This window comes from Castor canadensis, chromosome 11, assembly GCF_047511655.1.
Source record: "Castor canadensis chromosome 11, mCasCan1.hap1v2, whole genome shotgun sequence".
NCBI classification, from domain to species: Eukaryota; Metazoa; Chordata; class Mammalia; order Rodentia; family Castoridae; genus Castor; species Castor canadensis.
Genome location: NC_133396.1, coordinates 92,325,030 through 92,340,285, shown reverse-complemented (window position 1 = coordinate 92,340,285; position 15,256 = coordinate 92,325,030). Strand labels below are relative to the sequence as shown.

The following is a 15,256-nucleotide window of genomic DNA, read 5'->3' as shown; positions in this document are numbered from 1 at the left end:
TGTGCATACATTATTTGAGTCATTTCTCCCCCTACTGCTCTCTCCCACCCTCTCTGCCCTTCCCCCGTCAGTTCCAGGCAGGTCGTGTTCTGCCTTTATCACTAGTTTTGTTGAAGAAAAGAGACAAGCTTTCTCGTCACCTCTAATTATTTTCTCTATTTATCTTCTGTAACCTTCAGTTACATGAAATGAGCAAATTCCTTCAAATCAGAGTGCTTAAGTTTTAAATTCCATTTTGGTAGCTGTCAAAGGGTTTGTCCATGGTGTATGTGTAAGCACTGTTGTGAATTTTCAATGTTGTTACTTTGTGTTTAGACCTATGTAAAACATAGTAACCTTTAGCTGCTAACATGTTTAATTTAGAAAACACTTTACTGAGTTAGAAAAGGCTGATTGTCCAGGTGTTGACAAATTGTCATTTGGAGAAAGTTGGCTTTCTCATCTTCATCTGTCAGTCTTCCTTGATAAGATTTACTTTTAGGAGGTAGAAAGTTAAGACTGTAAGTTGCTCAGTTTACTCATTTTTTTGTGTTAGCTTGTTATTTTTTGTATTTTACTTGGTTGTGGAATGTTTGTTATTCTGAATTTGTATTGCTTATTGGGGTCTAATTTTTTTAAGTAAGAATTTTTTTTTATCTTGAGTGTAAATGTCATGCATATCCATTGTTGAATATTGAAACATACAAAAAATCAGAAACAGTAATAAAACATCCACTAATCTGAAACGGTTAAGATTTTGATAAGAACAGTCTCATATCATTCTTAAATATTGTTAGCCTATCATTCTTTATGTACATGTGTATGTGTATATATGCCTGTGTGTATATATATGGGTTTTACTATAGTTGGATATATAGGCAGTTTTTCTTTTTTATGCTATTGTAGATGCTTTTTACTATTAAAAATTAGTAGTTTATATAAAACATGGCATTTTGAAACTGCTTAAAGCTTTAGATTGATAGTACTTACATATTCTCACATTTGATAAACTGTAGTAACTTGTTGAAATGATTGAATATGTTGACAAAATGTTACTATTTTGCTTTATAGAAATTTTGAAAATTATTATAGAGATGTTTTTACCTCATATGAACCACCTGACATTGGAACAAACTTTCTTTTCACAAGTGTTACCGAAGGTATAGTATTGTTTTCTTAATCTATATGTTATAAAGGTTGGTAAAATCTAGCCTCAGTTTTAGATAATTCTTGTATTCTAATATATCAGGCACTACTGAAGTACAACTCAGTAGTAAAAAATAGATCTCGTGATGGTGTTTTTATGATCATTAAGTGATTAAAATGATTAGCTTTTCAGAACCTTTACTAACTAATTTAAATTATTTGTGGTTGACTTACTCTTGCATTTTAAAGCTATTAAGTGAAATTTTGGGGTGGGTGATGGAAGTTAGGCAAGTCCTTTTGTTTTTATCTTTTCTGTAGTGTTTACTAATACTTGTTAAATGCAGCCCAAAGTATTAATGTCTTAGAAGAAAAAAAACTGAAATATTTGTTAAATCAAGTAACTAAGAGAAAATATTAAACTCACAGACTACATTATTGCTTTTTAAGGTATATGTGACATTTCTCTGAAAATGAGAGCCATACTGTTTTTAAAGGAAAGGGAACTAGAGGTTCTTTGGTGCCAAAGTGAGCAGATTTATTTATGATAGATAATATTTTATTAGAATGGATTTCTAAGTTTAGCTTTGAAGCAGATCATCAGAATTCCTTTTACTCATAGTCATTTGATTATATTCTTTTTGAAGAGTCTTAGAACTTTTTTTATGACCATCAGAAAAAAGTTCAGCTATTACATAGATGAAAAAAGGGATGTGAGTATTAACAGTTCTATGAGAAACAAGGTCCATTTTAACTACATAGTGTTGTTGACCTTGTTGTTGTAATACAGCATTTAGGCCATTTAAGTTGTTTAGGATGATCCCAGTCTTAAGATATTAGGATAGTTAACTTTGTATACAAAAAGCTTGTTAATTGTAAGGTTACAATACTGTACAATCTCGAATTGGTCAAAAAGGTAAACTAGTTAGAATTTAAGTGAATAATGAATGGGTAATTCAATACATATTTGTGACTGCTACCATGAATTTAGCCTCTGGGCTTTGTAAATGCCCACATAAATGTTGATTGATACGGCAGTCATCTTTTATCAGCAAACAGTAGTACTTAACATTTGATGCAGCTGCACTTGAACTCAGTGCTTTGTTTCTGTAGGTATTGCTAAATAGATTGAAATCACAGAAATACAAAATAAATCAACTTCTGGCCTGAGGGTTTTTTTTTTAAAGACTGTATTGTAGAAATGCTTTAATGACATACTTTTACTTTAATTGGCTGAAATTGTTAGGCTAGGCAATGGATGGGTATTAATTCAGAATTAAATCAACCTACTGTGGTTTTTTTTTTTTTTCCTTTAAAGGTACATTTTACTTTCCTAGTGGTTTTTATTATTCCCATTTATAATCTGGTTTGTTTTCACAGACTGTAAAATTATTTGATGATATGATGTATGAATTAACCAGTCAAGCCAGTGGACTGTCAAGCCAAAATTTAGAAATACAGACAACTTTAAGGAATATTTTACAAGTAAGTCAAGGCATTCAAAAGAGAGAGGGACCAGGTGTGGTAGTGCACATCTGTAATCCAGCATTTGGGAGGAGGCAGGAGAGTCTTGAGTTTGAGGTCATTCTGGGCTGCATAGGGAAACACTGTCTCAAAAAAAAAAAAAAATGAGTTTTTTGTTGTTTCTTTTCTTGATGGGGCTGGAGTTTGAACACAGGGCTTTACAAGTACAGGTAAGGCACTCTACTACTTGAGCCATGCCTCTGGTCCATTTTGCTCTGGTTATTTTGGAGATGGGGTCTTGTGAAATATTTTCCAGAGGTAGCCTCCAACCACCATCCTCCCTATTTTAACCTCCCAAATAGCTGTGATTATAAGTGTGAGCCACCAATAACCAGCTAAAGTGAGAAGTTTTATGCTGATATTGACTAGCCACATATTCTTTATGTAGTGGCCTAATGCTGGAATTAAATTTATGGACTTAAAAAAATGAATACAGAAAAATGAATTCTCAATTTTTTGTACTTTTTTTTGTGGGACTGGGGTTTGAACTCAGGGCTTCATGCCTCAATGTGGGTGCTCTACTGCTTGAGTCACACCTCCAGTCCATTTTGCTCTGGTTATTTGGAGGTCTCCTGAACCAATTGTCCGGGTGGCCTAGAACCATGATCCCCCGATCTTAACTGCTTCCCCCACCCACACACACAGTAGAGCTAGGATGACAGGCGTGAACCTGTCAGCGCCTGGCTTTTTTTATACTTACTTAGGCCAGGTAAATGTCTGCATTTTCATAAGAAGATAAGTTGTTGAGATAGCACCCTACCTGCAATTCCAAGGCATACTGTCTGTTGCCTTTGCTTTTTTTAGTGCACACAAAAATATATATTTAGAATGAAACTTCTTTCTTTATTTCCAGACAATGGTGCAGGTTTTAGGAGTTCTTACAGGATGTGTTCAGCATGTCTGTGCCACACAGGAATCTGTCATTCTAGAAAGTATTCATAGTCTCCCCTCTTCAGTCCTTCATATAATCAAAAGTACATTTGTACATTGTAAGGTAAGTAATGAGTCTAGTTACTTTAAATACCCTAGAATCATGGGCAAAATGGCCAATTACAATAGTGTTTGTACATAAGATTTTTACATTTTGGGATGATGTTTTGGGGATTAACTTTCTCATAGAAAAAAGAACAAACATGTAAATAAAAATTTCAAAACAAAGGGTAACAAGGAAGTCATAAAAACTGGACTTTTGGGAGATTTTTTGTTTTCTCTTATTTCCCCTCTATAAAAAAAGAAGTGATAAGGATTTTCATTTAATCATAGGGATCATGAAATTGTCTGTCATCGCATCCATGATAGACCAATCACTGTAATGATTAGGTGCTTATTTTCCCTTTACAGTGGGAAGTTAACCCTTATTTAGTCTATTTCTACATTCCTTAGGCAGCTTTAAAGGTACAAAAGCTGGCTTAAAATCTGTAGGAGGTAGATAGTTTTGCTATTTCTGTTTGTTGGATAAGTGAAAATTAGTACTTAACTAATAATTCTATTTGGTGACAAGTCATGCACTTGACCTAACTTAATTTCCCTTTTAGTTCTATATACAAATGATCGTGGAAGTCAGAAAACATTTTACACATCCTTGTATCTCTCATATAATGCTTTATATAAAACGTATGTCCATTGTATAAAATGGATATTCACTAAAACGTTTAATGAATATGTGATCCAGTTAAAAGCATTACATTTTGATCTCTGATAGTATGAATTAAAGTAAATTTGGCTCTGGAGCTCTTTTTAATTTACTTTTTCTCTACATTTTTGTGATTAGAATAGCGAATCTGTATATTCTGGGCATTTACACCTTGTGTCAGACCTTCTCCAGGCCCTTTTCAAGGAAGCCTATGCTCTTCAAAAGCAGCTGATGGAACTGCTGGACATGGTTTGCATGGACCCTTTAGTAGATGAGACTGCTGACATTTTGAATATGGTATTAGGTGAGTGAAGAATACTTATAAAATATAATGCAGAATAACTAATTCATATATCAGTTACTCAACCCAACATTGTTTCTATTGAGTCATCATAGCTTGCTCATTATGTGTAAAAAAAAACCAAAAACTAAACCCAGTTCTTGTCAGGTGCTCAAGCCTGTAATCCTAGCTGCTAGGGAGGCAGAGATTGAGAGGGTTGTAGTTCAAGACCAGCATTGGCAAAAAGTTCAAGTGACCCCATGTCAGCCAATGGCTGGATGAGGTGTTGTACAGTAGTTATTCCAGTTACAGGAAAGCACAAATAAGAGAATTGTGGCCAGCCTGGGCATAAATTAAGACCCTTTCTCAAAAATAACCCATGCAAAAAGGGCTGGCAGAATAGCTTAAGTGGTAGAGCACTTGCCTAGCAAATGCGAGGCCCTGAGTTCAGTCCCCAGTACCACAAAAAAGAAAATTACTGGGTGATAGTTTAGTCTTTTAAATTTTAAAATTTGTAAAATTTATTTTTGATGTCTTGTAGATTTGTAAAATTTATAGTAGATAATTTCTCCACAAAATTTAACAAAAGTATGCAACTTTATATCCTCTAAAGTAGTCTGTATTCTGAGAAAGTAGCTTTCAGAGGTTATTCACTGTACCCATTAGAAATGCAGTTTACATTCCTTCCCAGAATGTATGTAAGTATATATGTGTTTATGAATGTGTATGTGTACATCCACAGGCATATTTACTTAGCATAATGAAATAATACCTATTCTTCATGTGATGCACTCTATCACTGCTTTTTTTTTTTTTTTTTGTGGTGCTAGAAATTAAACCCAGAGACTTGTGTTTACTATTTCATTTGTAAAGAATTGCTTATTGTTAGCCAGGTGTGGTGTTGCATGCCTGTAATCCCAGCACTTAGAGGCTAAAACAAGAGGATTTTGAGTTCAAGGCCAACCTGGGATACATAGCAAGACCCTGTCTGCAAAATGAAAAAATAAGGGGTGGTGGGGGAGAGTTTGGAGGAGGTGATCTAACCAATGTACAATGTAAGGCTATTTGGAATTGTCACAACAAATCCTCACTGTACAATGAATATATGCTAATAAAATGGAAAAAAGGTTTAAAAAATTATTGATTATAACCTACTTCATTGATTTCATCACTCAGTAATGAATTATGACCCAGAGTTTGAAAAATAATACTCTAATGCATATGAGGGCGAAGATTATATTCTTAATTTTGGTGTAAGAGAATAAGTTGGTTTTGTGCAATCTATCAGGGATCTTTTGCTCTGTAACAAACAATCCCAAAAGTCTGCTGGCTTAAAACAATTATTTTGTTTATTCACAATTCTGTGAGTTTGCAGTTTAGGCTGGGATCAACTGAGACAACTTTCTTTGCCACTCATTGCAGCTGGCTCACTCATGTTTTTGCCATTCAGTAACTTTCACTTACATTTGGCTGTTGGCAGAGGCAGAAGTACTGAGAGAGTCACGTATATGATATCATTTAGAAAAGTAACCCAGACTCTGTCAGAGTTTCCAAATATAGCAAGAGAGGACAAGTCCCAGCACACAAGTACTTTCCAAATCTGAACTTACCTTAATTTTATTATTGTTCCCATTGTCAAATCAAGTCATGGAGCTATATGCCCTGAGACGGTATGGAATAGTATGGATTCAGGAGGGCATTTATTGTGGCCATTTTTACAAATTACCTACCATAGGCAGAGTAAAAGCCTTGCATGAACATGGTATAAATTAGTTTTAATTCCTCCTTGTTAGGTTTTCTTTTCTTAGCACTTTGTCATTTTTTAAGTTGCATATGTAGAATATTTCAGTTAAAATAGGACACAACTTTTTTTTTTGGGGGGGGAGGTAACAATTTGGCCTTGTGCTTGCTAGGCAGGTGCTCTACCACTTGAGTGATGCCCCCAGCCCTAGGGTACAACTTTTATGTCACTGAACACTGTTAATTATTTAGGTCATGGAGTAGATATAAACTTCAAAGTTTAGTTTTTCATAATTTTTAAAAATGTAAAAAGTGTTACATTTATTTTTCAATAATTATTTTTCATTTATTTTCAAATTGCATTACCTATTTTTTCAATTTTTTATTATTAGCATGTAATAGATTACAGGGGGATACATTGTTATAGTACATATGTGCTTATAATATATCTTAGATATACCCTCTTTTGTTCTCCCTCATCCATCCTCGCCACCTTCTTAGAAGAATGTATTACCTGTTTTAATTTGGATATTGAGATGTTCATTTGTACTTTTAAAGGTTGGAGAATCTCACCCCATGTGACATTTGAATATCCTCAGAGTTCTGTTGTCTTTCTTTGTAGTTATCCATTCCTTGTTGGATATCTGCTCTGTTATTTCCAGTATGGATCAAGCATTTCATGCCAATACTTGGAAGTTTATAATTAAGTAAGTTTGTTAGTTTTTACTTTATAGTTTTTCTGTATCCCAAATCCTAATTATTCATGTTTTCTTAGATTTCATTTGACACATTTTGTGTGGGTGTGTATAGTGTTTACTGACACTGTGGTCTGATAATCCAGATATCCTACTTGTAGCTCCCAAACCAAACTGAACTTCTTTATACTGATGCCTGTAGAAATTAAATAAATTGATAAATAAGTTCTACATAAAGAAATAAGTTCTGCCTACTTAGCTAGTTCTGAAATTACCAGGCTGTGTCTGAACCACTTTCCTGCTGTTCCTGTTGTTTAACTGACTGTCAAGTATCCTATTTCTAAACTTAGGTAAATTAGTAACTGTATGTAGAGCAATAATGTAATCCATTATATACACTTGAGTTGTTTAAGCTTAATTTCATTTACAAAGTAAATGGCCCTGAATTATTTGATGTGTTACTTGTGGTGATTGTATTCTTTTCTTTTTATTTATTTAGGCAGAGTGTTAAACACCAGTCGATTATAAAGAGCCAATTGAAACACAAAGATATAATTGCTAGCTTATGTGAAGATACTATTTTCTCCTTCCATTCTTGTTTACAATTAGCTGAACAGATGACACAGTCAGACACACAGGTAAAATATGATCTATCAGCACTGGAAAAAATAGCTCTTCCTTTGGCGGTTATAATTCTCAGTTGAACATGTGGATCACTTTTTTTTTGTTGTACCAGGGCTTGAACCCAGGGCCTACACCTTGAGCCCTTTTTTGTGAAGGGTTTTTTTGGAAATAGGGTCTCAAGAACTATTTGCCTCAGGCTGGCTTCGAACTACGATCCTCCTGATCTCTCCTCCTAAGTAGCTTGGATTACAGGCACGATCCACTGGTGCCCAGCTTACTTAAGAGAGTTTTAATTTATTTCCTTTTTAAAAATCTGTAGGTTTATTTATAGCCCATAGTTATTTTTCACCCAGAACATTTCATTGCATTAACTGTTTCATCACCTCTGGAGTCTACCAGTCCCTCAGATTTATGTACTAACTGGTTGGTCAAAGCATTCTCCTTAGAATCCTTTTGTTCTTTTCTGCCCTAGAACAAAATTCTGATTTCTTTGTCATGTGTTTATTTTTCCTGCTATAGCCACAGTCAACCTTTTTGTCTTTTCTTCACCAATGAAATAGAACTTTTAATGATATGTGTGTGTGTATGTGTATCTATCAGTCTTTTTTTTTGTTGTTTTTGTTTTTGTGGTACTGGGGCTTGAACTCAGTGCCTACACCTTGAGCCACTCTACCAGCCCTTTCTTGTGAAAGGATTTTTGAGATAGGGTCTTGTGAACTTTTTCCCTGAGCTGGCTTTGAATCGACATCCTTCTGATCTCAGCCTCCTAAGTAGCTAGGATTGCAGGTGTGAGCCACCAGTGACTGGCTTGTCTTTTGAAATTGGTGTATATTTATGTTTATTTTTGTCTTCCAGAAGTTACAGTGTTGAACTGACATCCCATTTGTGAAATAAATTGTGTTCTAAAAATCTGTCATAAAATAATAGGAAATTACACCTCATTTTCCTATAAAAATATAGTTCCTTTTGTTCTCAAACTAGTCCTCTAATTTTCTTTAAACAGCCCTAGATTATACAATTAACATTACTCAGGACCTAATAGTTGTATGTAATAACTTTAATGGGAAAATAAGTTGACTATTTCATCCTAGAATAGGATTTCCAGCCTCTCTTAGAGATCTACAAGCTGGTATAAGACTTCTTTGTGTCTGTGTTCTTCCCTACCAAGCAGCTGTGGGGACATGGAATATAGACATTCATTTAGGTCCCCAAGCTGGTGACAATGCCCAGGGCTGGTATAATCTGGAAGCAGACCCTAGAGGAGTGTAGAACTTTGGAAAAGGTTCTGAAAGTAAGAAAGAAGTGAGGCATAGTTTTAAAAAGGGGCTAATCTTTTTCTTCTTGATTCTTTTCTTTTTTTCCTTTCTATCCTCCCTTTAAATTCCTGCTTCCTTTACCTCTTTTCTTTTTCTCTCCCAGTTTCTTCATGTACTCTTTCTGGTTCCCTTTGCTGTGCTGAACGGAGAAGTTACTTGGTTGGCTATCCTGTGCCAATAGAGGGAGGTTGTTCCCTTCTCTACCTTTATCCTGTATACCACATATCTTCAATCCAACCTCCTCCTTTCCAATTTCCTTTTTGCCTGTCTCAACACTACACACTCTCCAACCAGTATTTGGAAGTAAGATTAGACAGAGATTCCTTTACAGGAGGAAGATGAGGAAAGCCCAAGGAACAAGAGAAAAGTGAGACTGATGATACCTATCCAGAGTGGCTATTTATATGTAAAGTTTGTCTTATATAGACTGCTTGTACATGAAAATCAGACAATTACATTGAAAATTCTCCTGACTGTCCAAGCAAATTCTTGTGTTTTTACTCATCTTTGCAAATTTGGGAATGGTAAATGTGACAAGCTCTACTCACTCACTGTCCATTACCTGAAATGGAGCTCTGAGATAGACTGTATAATTTAAATTTTGATCAGTAACACCCTCTGCTGTTTACTATTGATACTTAGGACATTTTTCAATCAGCTTTCCCCTTTTCTTAGTATGTTTGGGCTGCTATACCAGAGTGCTTTAAATTGGGTCATTTATAGATAACAGTTTATTTTTCATAGTTCTGAAGGCTAGGAAGACTAAGATTAAGGTGCCAGCAGATTCAGTGTATTGTATGGTGAGATCTTGCTCTCTGATTCTAAGATATTACCTCCTTGCTGCATCCCACACAAGGTGAAAGGGGCAAGGCAATGCTCTTCAACCTCTTTTATAAGGTCACTGATCCATTCATGAGTTAATCACTTCCCTGAAGGCCCCACCTCTTAATACTATCCAGCTGAGTGTTGGGGTCCACCATACTAATTTGGTGTGTATGGGAGGAGGACAGGGGCAACAAACATTCAGATCATAGTACATGCTTCCAAAAATGTCAAAATAAAACCAGTAGGTTTAGTTAATAGTATGGCATATATAACAGAAGGACACTAGTCCTTCTGTTAGTTTTCTGGGGCTGTCAATAACAAATGACAACAAAGTGAATGGTTCTTGAGGGCCATATTCACAGGGCTTCAGAAATGAATCTGTTTTGTCCTTTCTGTTAGCTGCTAATGCTGCTGGCAGTCTAGGCATTCCTCAGCTTACAGATGCGTTCATTCCGACCTCTGCCTCCATCTTCACAATCACATTGGCTTAGGGTGCCCCCAGCCTAGAATGATCTTGTCTCGCTAGATTATGTCTTTGGTGACCTTCTTTCCCAATAAAGTCATATTCTGAAGAATTAGGGGTTTTTTTTGGGGGGGTGTTAACAGTTCAATATATAACAGCCCTGAAGTTGGTAAAATATGCTCTACTAAATCTTGAGTTTAGGTTCAAAAAGAATATTGAATTAGACTTCTCAACATAAAGCTTTTTAGCTGCTAGTAATTTAGTGTTTCTGTGAAGATACAGAAATTTATGAGGCCCTAACATATAATTTAATTTCCATTATAATTTCTACTTTTGTTCATATAATGCTTATTAGAAATTTGTGTTCAGAGAATGAGCACATACTTTATTATCTATTGTCTACACTTAGTTTGTCTGTTACATTTAGGTTTTTTTTTTTTTGGTGGGACTGGGGTTTGAACTTAGGGCTTTGTGCTTGCAAAGTAGGCACTCTACCACTTACTTGAGCCACATCTCCAGTCTATTACTTTTAGATTCTTTCAATATGTTATTTAAAGAAAGGAAGACCTTGTTCCTTCCTATTATTGCTTATACTCTCTTTTCAACAAAATTAGAGATAAGGGCAAAATAGTTTCTGCCAGGTATGGGGGGTGGGGGGGGCAGAGGGAGGGGGTGGGGGCAGGGGGGAGAAATGACCCAAGCATTGTATGCACATATGAATAATAAAAAATAAATAAAAATAAAGGAATAATTGATACTCATTTTAAAACACTGAAAAATGGTCTTCTTTATATTCTCAATCCCCCTTTTGCTGATATTAGGATACAGATTTTATTTTAAGTAGTTGAGGAAATCAAGATGGAACTTAATTCATCTTTAATTTCTGCATTTTTATACTTGTATAGCAGTATGAAAAAGAGTTCTTGCTAATAATTACCAAAGGTGAGATTTTGTCTATACTTTTTTTCTTTTTTGGGGGAGCAGTACTGGGGTTTGACCTCAGGGTCTCATGCTTGCTACACTGACAGTCTGCCAGCAGTTTTGGGGGAAGGTGCCGAGGTTTTATCTTAGGGCCTCGTACTTGCTAGGCAAGCACTCTACAACTTGAGCTTTGCCCCTCTCCCTTTTTTGCTTTTATTTGTTTTTCCGATAGGGTCTCCTGCTTTTACCTGGGCTGGTCTTGGACTGTGCTTCTCCTATCTCTGCCTCCCACGTAGCTGGGATTACATGTGGGTGCTAGAATGTCCAGCCAGATACCCTGTTGCTGCTGAGGAAAACCAACTGTTTTCAATTATATCTAATAAAAGTCAAAATGAAGGGTCATATTCAATTAGTGGGCCATCCTCTTCTATTCTGATTTTGTTTAGGGTTTTGCTGTATTTGGAAAAGACTCAAACTTAATTAACAATACTAAAATTACATTTTCATATGAAATAATGTTCAAAATTAAATGTAACTTAATGTTTTTGATTAAATTTTATGGCAATAAGTTAAAGCTTTTAATTTGTCTTTGGACTTACCATGTATCCATGATAATATATCTACACTATTCTTTTTAATAGCAATATGGAATTACAGTGTATGAATATACTGTAATTATGTTTAGCCATTCTCTATGTGTTTTGGTTCATTTCAGTTTTTGCAATATAAAAAACATTGCATCTCTGTGCTAGTATTTGTGTCAGTATAGTATAATTCCACAAATTGAATTGCTGCTCAAAGAATTTTAAACTTTAGTTCTTAATTAAAATGAAGAGTATATTATTTTATGCTTCTACCAATGCTAAAAGAAAGTACCTGTTCCCCTGCTTTCCTCTTCAGCTCAGAGATATTATATACTATTTTTTTTCCTAATCTTTACTAGTCGAATAGCCCCCAGTCCTTTCCCCTCTTAAAAGATAAGTAATTAGGTTGTAATTTGGACTTTTTCAGTGTTACTTATTGATAATTTTCTTCTCTCCATACTGCCTTTTCATGTCTTTTACCTTTTTTCTTTTTATATATCAATGACCTTTTTCTTTTGACTATTAACTTGATACCTATATGGCAAAGAATGATAATAAATTTCACTTTCAAATCAACCAATAAAGATCATCTCTTTTGCTATTATGGGTTACTATTTACTTTCAGCATTGTAGAATTGTTTTAAATGCCTTAATTGTCCTTTGGTTTGTTTATAGTGCTCCTACCAACAATAGGGAGAATAGTTAATGTTTTCTTAGAAGATTTGTATACTCTTATATTTATTAAATCTTTTGGAAAATATTGTCTCATTCACAAGTTTAGCTAATTGCATACTCTTATTTTTATTATGCTTGCTTATTTCCTTTATTGAACAGGATAATGCTGACTACAGATTATTTCGGAAAACACTCAAATTGTGTCGTTTCTTTGCTAACTCCCTTTTGCACTACACTAAGGTAAGGCCTTTTTTTTATGATGCCTAAAATGTAAAATTTATACTAAATCATAAGTTATCTTTATCATTTATGCCAAAGCCAATCTTTTTAGTTTATTTTTTCATGATTCAGTATTATTGATTATGAAATACTGAGCATCTATAACATTTTTAAGTTGTTTCCATCATTGTTATTTTTATTAAATTTTCTGAAAAAATTATCTCCATAAATATAAACATAAAATTATTTTTGTAAGTATAAGTCAGTTTCCAGGAAATTGAAATTGCCTTTAAGTACCATTTACAGAGTATTTTTATAAGTTTTTTTGTATTGGATTATTACGATTAAATGATCACACCTTTGTAGCTGTCCATCTTAAGGAGATGTACATGTTTGGGGTCATCAGAGTCTGAAGTTTTATGAAGGGAATAAATAAGTTGTCCAGGCAGATTGGAGAGAGAATAGCAGCCAGTGAAAAAAACATTATTAGTAAGAGATGCTAATGGGTTTAAAAAACTGTTACCTGTGTTGAATGTGTTTTGACCTGGTCTTCCTCCTTCTTGAGGTAAGATAGGGATTTCCAATGACTGTTTATTATAATTAAGTTCATGGCTGGCACACTGGCTCCTGACACATGCCATCCTATTTTGTGTGGACCAAGTTGGTCCTTCTGGGAAGTTACCTCTTACAGTAATTGTCTGCTTTTTACACTGGGTTCCTTGCAGTATTGCAGGGTGTGTGCTTCAGTGGTATTGTGGGAGGTGCACCAACAGCACATGATACTTGCTTGGTGTATAGAAGCCATTTAAAAAAAAGAAGTGTTTTCCCATCAGGGAAATTTGAAAAATTTAAGCTGATCACCAGCTTTTTTTCCTCTACATGTTATAATTCAGTGTAAGCTATTGCTTTCTAAGAGATAGCATGGTTATAATGGATGAAGAAATCACACCTGGGCCTTGAATCCCTAGCCTTACTAGTTTTTACCTGTATGATTAAACTTATTCGATATCTGAACTTCAGCTTTCTATTTTGTGAAATGGGGATAATAATTCATAGTAAGTTTTTTGAGAAGACTAAAAGTAAATGAAGTAAGGTATGTAAAGTCAGTTGATACATGTCTGGTTACATGGTAGGTGCTCATAAGTGATAGCTGATAGCTATAGTTGTGATGGTAGTAGTAACAGTAAAGAGTTTTAGGTAGGTAACCTCTTCCTCCTTTTTGTTCTCATGTCTTATGTAAGGTTTTTTTTTTGTTGTTTTGTTTTTTAATGCGGCACATTGAGGGCTTTATTTCATACAAAGAATGAATAGAACTGTTTTGTTTTAGGAATTTCATCCTTTCCTCTCTGATTCTTGCTGTATATTGCACCAGCTTTATCTTCAGATATACAGGTAAAAAGAATGTTTTATGATAATTAAAATATAACAGTGCCATTTGTTACATGCAAAGCTCAAATGTACATCAATTTAAAATAAAACATTGGAGTAATTTTTCTTATTAATGTTTCAGTAAATTTTTATCTGCTTGCTTAAAATAATTGGAGTGGAAGTTTTGAAGGATAAATTCCATGTGACTTTTACTTATTTTTGTATTCTTAACTAGTTAACTTATGTGGGAGTAATAAATAATTGATAAGGCAAGAGATTATATATACATGCCCGTATTTGTATATTTTTTGTTTTGGTAAATCTGGAAATTGACTTATTTGCAATTAAAAAGTTAACTTTATGGGTTTAATAGTAGTTTGAACACAGTAGAAGAAAAGAATAGTAAACTTAACATCGAGACAGTAGAAATTACCCAAACTATGTAAGTGTAGTCCCAGAGGGAAAGGGGAGAGAGGATGTGTGTGTGTGTGTGTGTAACAACAAAGGCTGAATGTTTTGCAAATTAAATCTTTACTTGATTTTTCTATAGGATAATTCCATAAAATGATTTTTTTTTTAACTTCTGGAGATTTATCATCTAGGTGGCAATTCAAAAGTAGAAACTTTGATGACTTATTTTTCCCAATAATAGATGTATATCATTGGTAAAATGTTTTAAACTTTACCCACCCTGGAAGGGAGGTTGTGAGGGAGGTGGCCCAAACAATGTATATACAAGTGAATAAATGTAAAAATGATAAAATAAAAAAATTAAATTAAAAAAAACTTTACCCACTAATGTTACTATAGTAACATTCCTAAGGGAAAAACTCAAAATTATTAGCAGTCTGGTTGCTAGGCTGAAACAAGTGTTGATATTCCCAGGGGGTATAATAGAAAAGTGTGCACAGTAGTTAAAGATGAGCCTACTCAAAATTTTATTTTAGTTTCACAGTATAACTAAACATAGTTCTGGGCAAGTTGCTTACCTTCTCCAATTCCCAGATCTCATCTATAAAATGAGATAATAATAGCTCCTGCTTTGCAGGGTCTTTGTTTTGATTGAGATAACTTGTGCATATTTCCTAATACAGTAAACATTCAAATGTCTCCTCACTGTGTCACTACCAATTTCAGAACCTAGAAAAGTGCCTGTGTGAAGGCACAGAGAGAGAGAGACCATCCCCACACAAGTTCTCTTATCTATTCAGCTGGCCTTGGGAAGCTAGAATCTTCAGGGAGGAAAAGGACAGTATCAGTCAACCTT

At 34.5% G+C, this 15,256-nt stretch overlaps 1 protein-coding gene across 5 annotated transcripts in view; it reads left to right on the top strand.

Moving 5' to 3' along the window:
* Nucleotides 1-15,256, top strand: part of Firrm (FIGNL1 interacting regulator of recombination and mitosis) — a 44,786-nt gene that overhangs the window by 3,260 nt on the left and 26,270 nt on the right. For all 5 annotated transcript variants that reach the window (XM_074047518.1, XM_020171043.2, XM_020171042.2 and 2 more), the window contains 8 exons: nt 1,051-1,139; nt 2,503-2,607; nt 3,500-3,640; nt 4,418-4,583; nt 6,922-7,006; nt 7,494-7,632; nt 12,562-12,642; nt 13,949-14,013. In XM_074047518.1, the coding sequence (XP_073903619.1) occupies nt 1,074-1,139; nt 2,503-2,607; nt 3,500-3,640; nt 4,418-4,583; nt 6,922-7,006; nt 7,494-7,632; nt 12,562-12,642; nt 13,949-14,013 (848 nt within the window). In that variant the 5' untranslated portion in view covers nt 1,051-1,073. The remainder of the gene's footprint in view (nt 1-1,050; nt 1,140-2,502; nt 2,608-3,499; nt 3,641-4,417; nt 4,584-6,921; nt 7,007-7,493; nt 7,633-12,561; nt 12,643-13,948; nt 14,014-15,256) is intronic.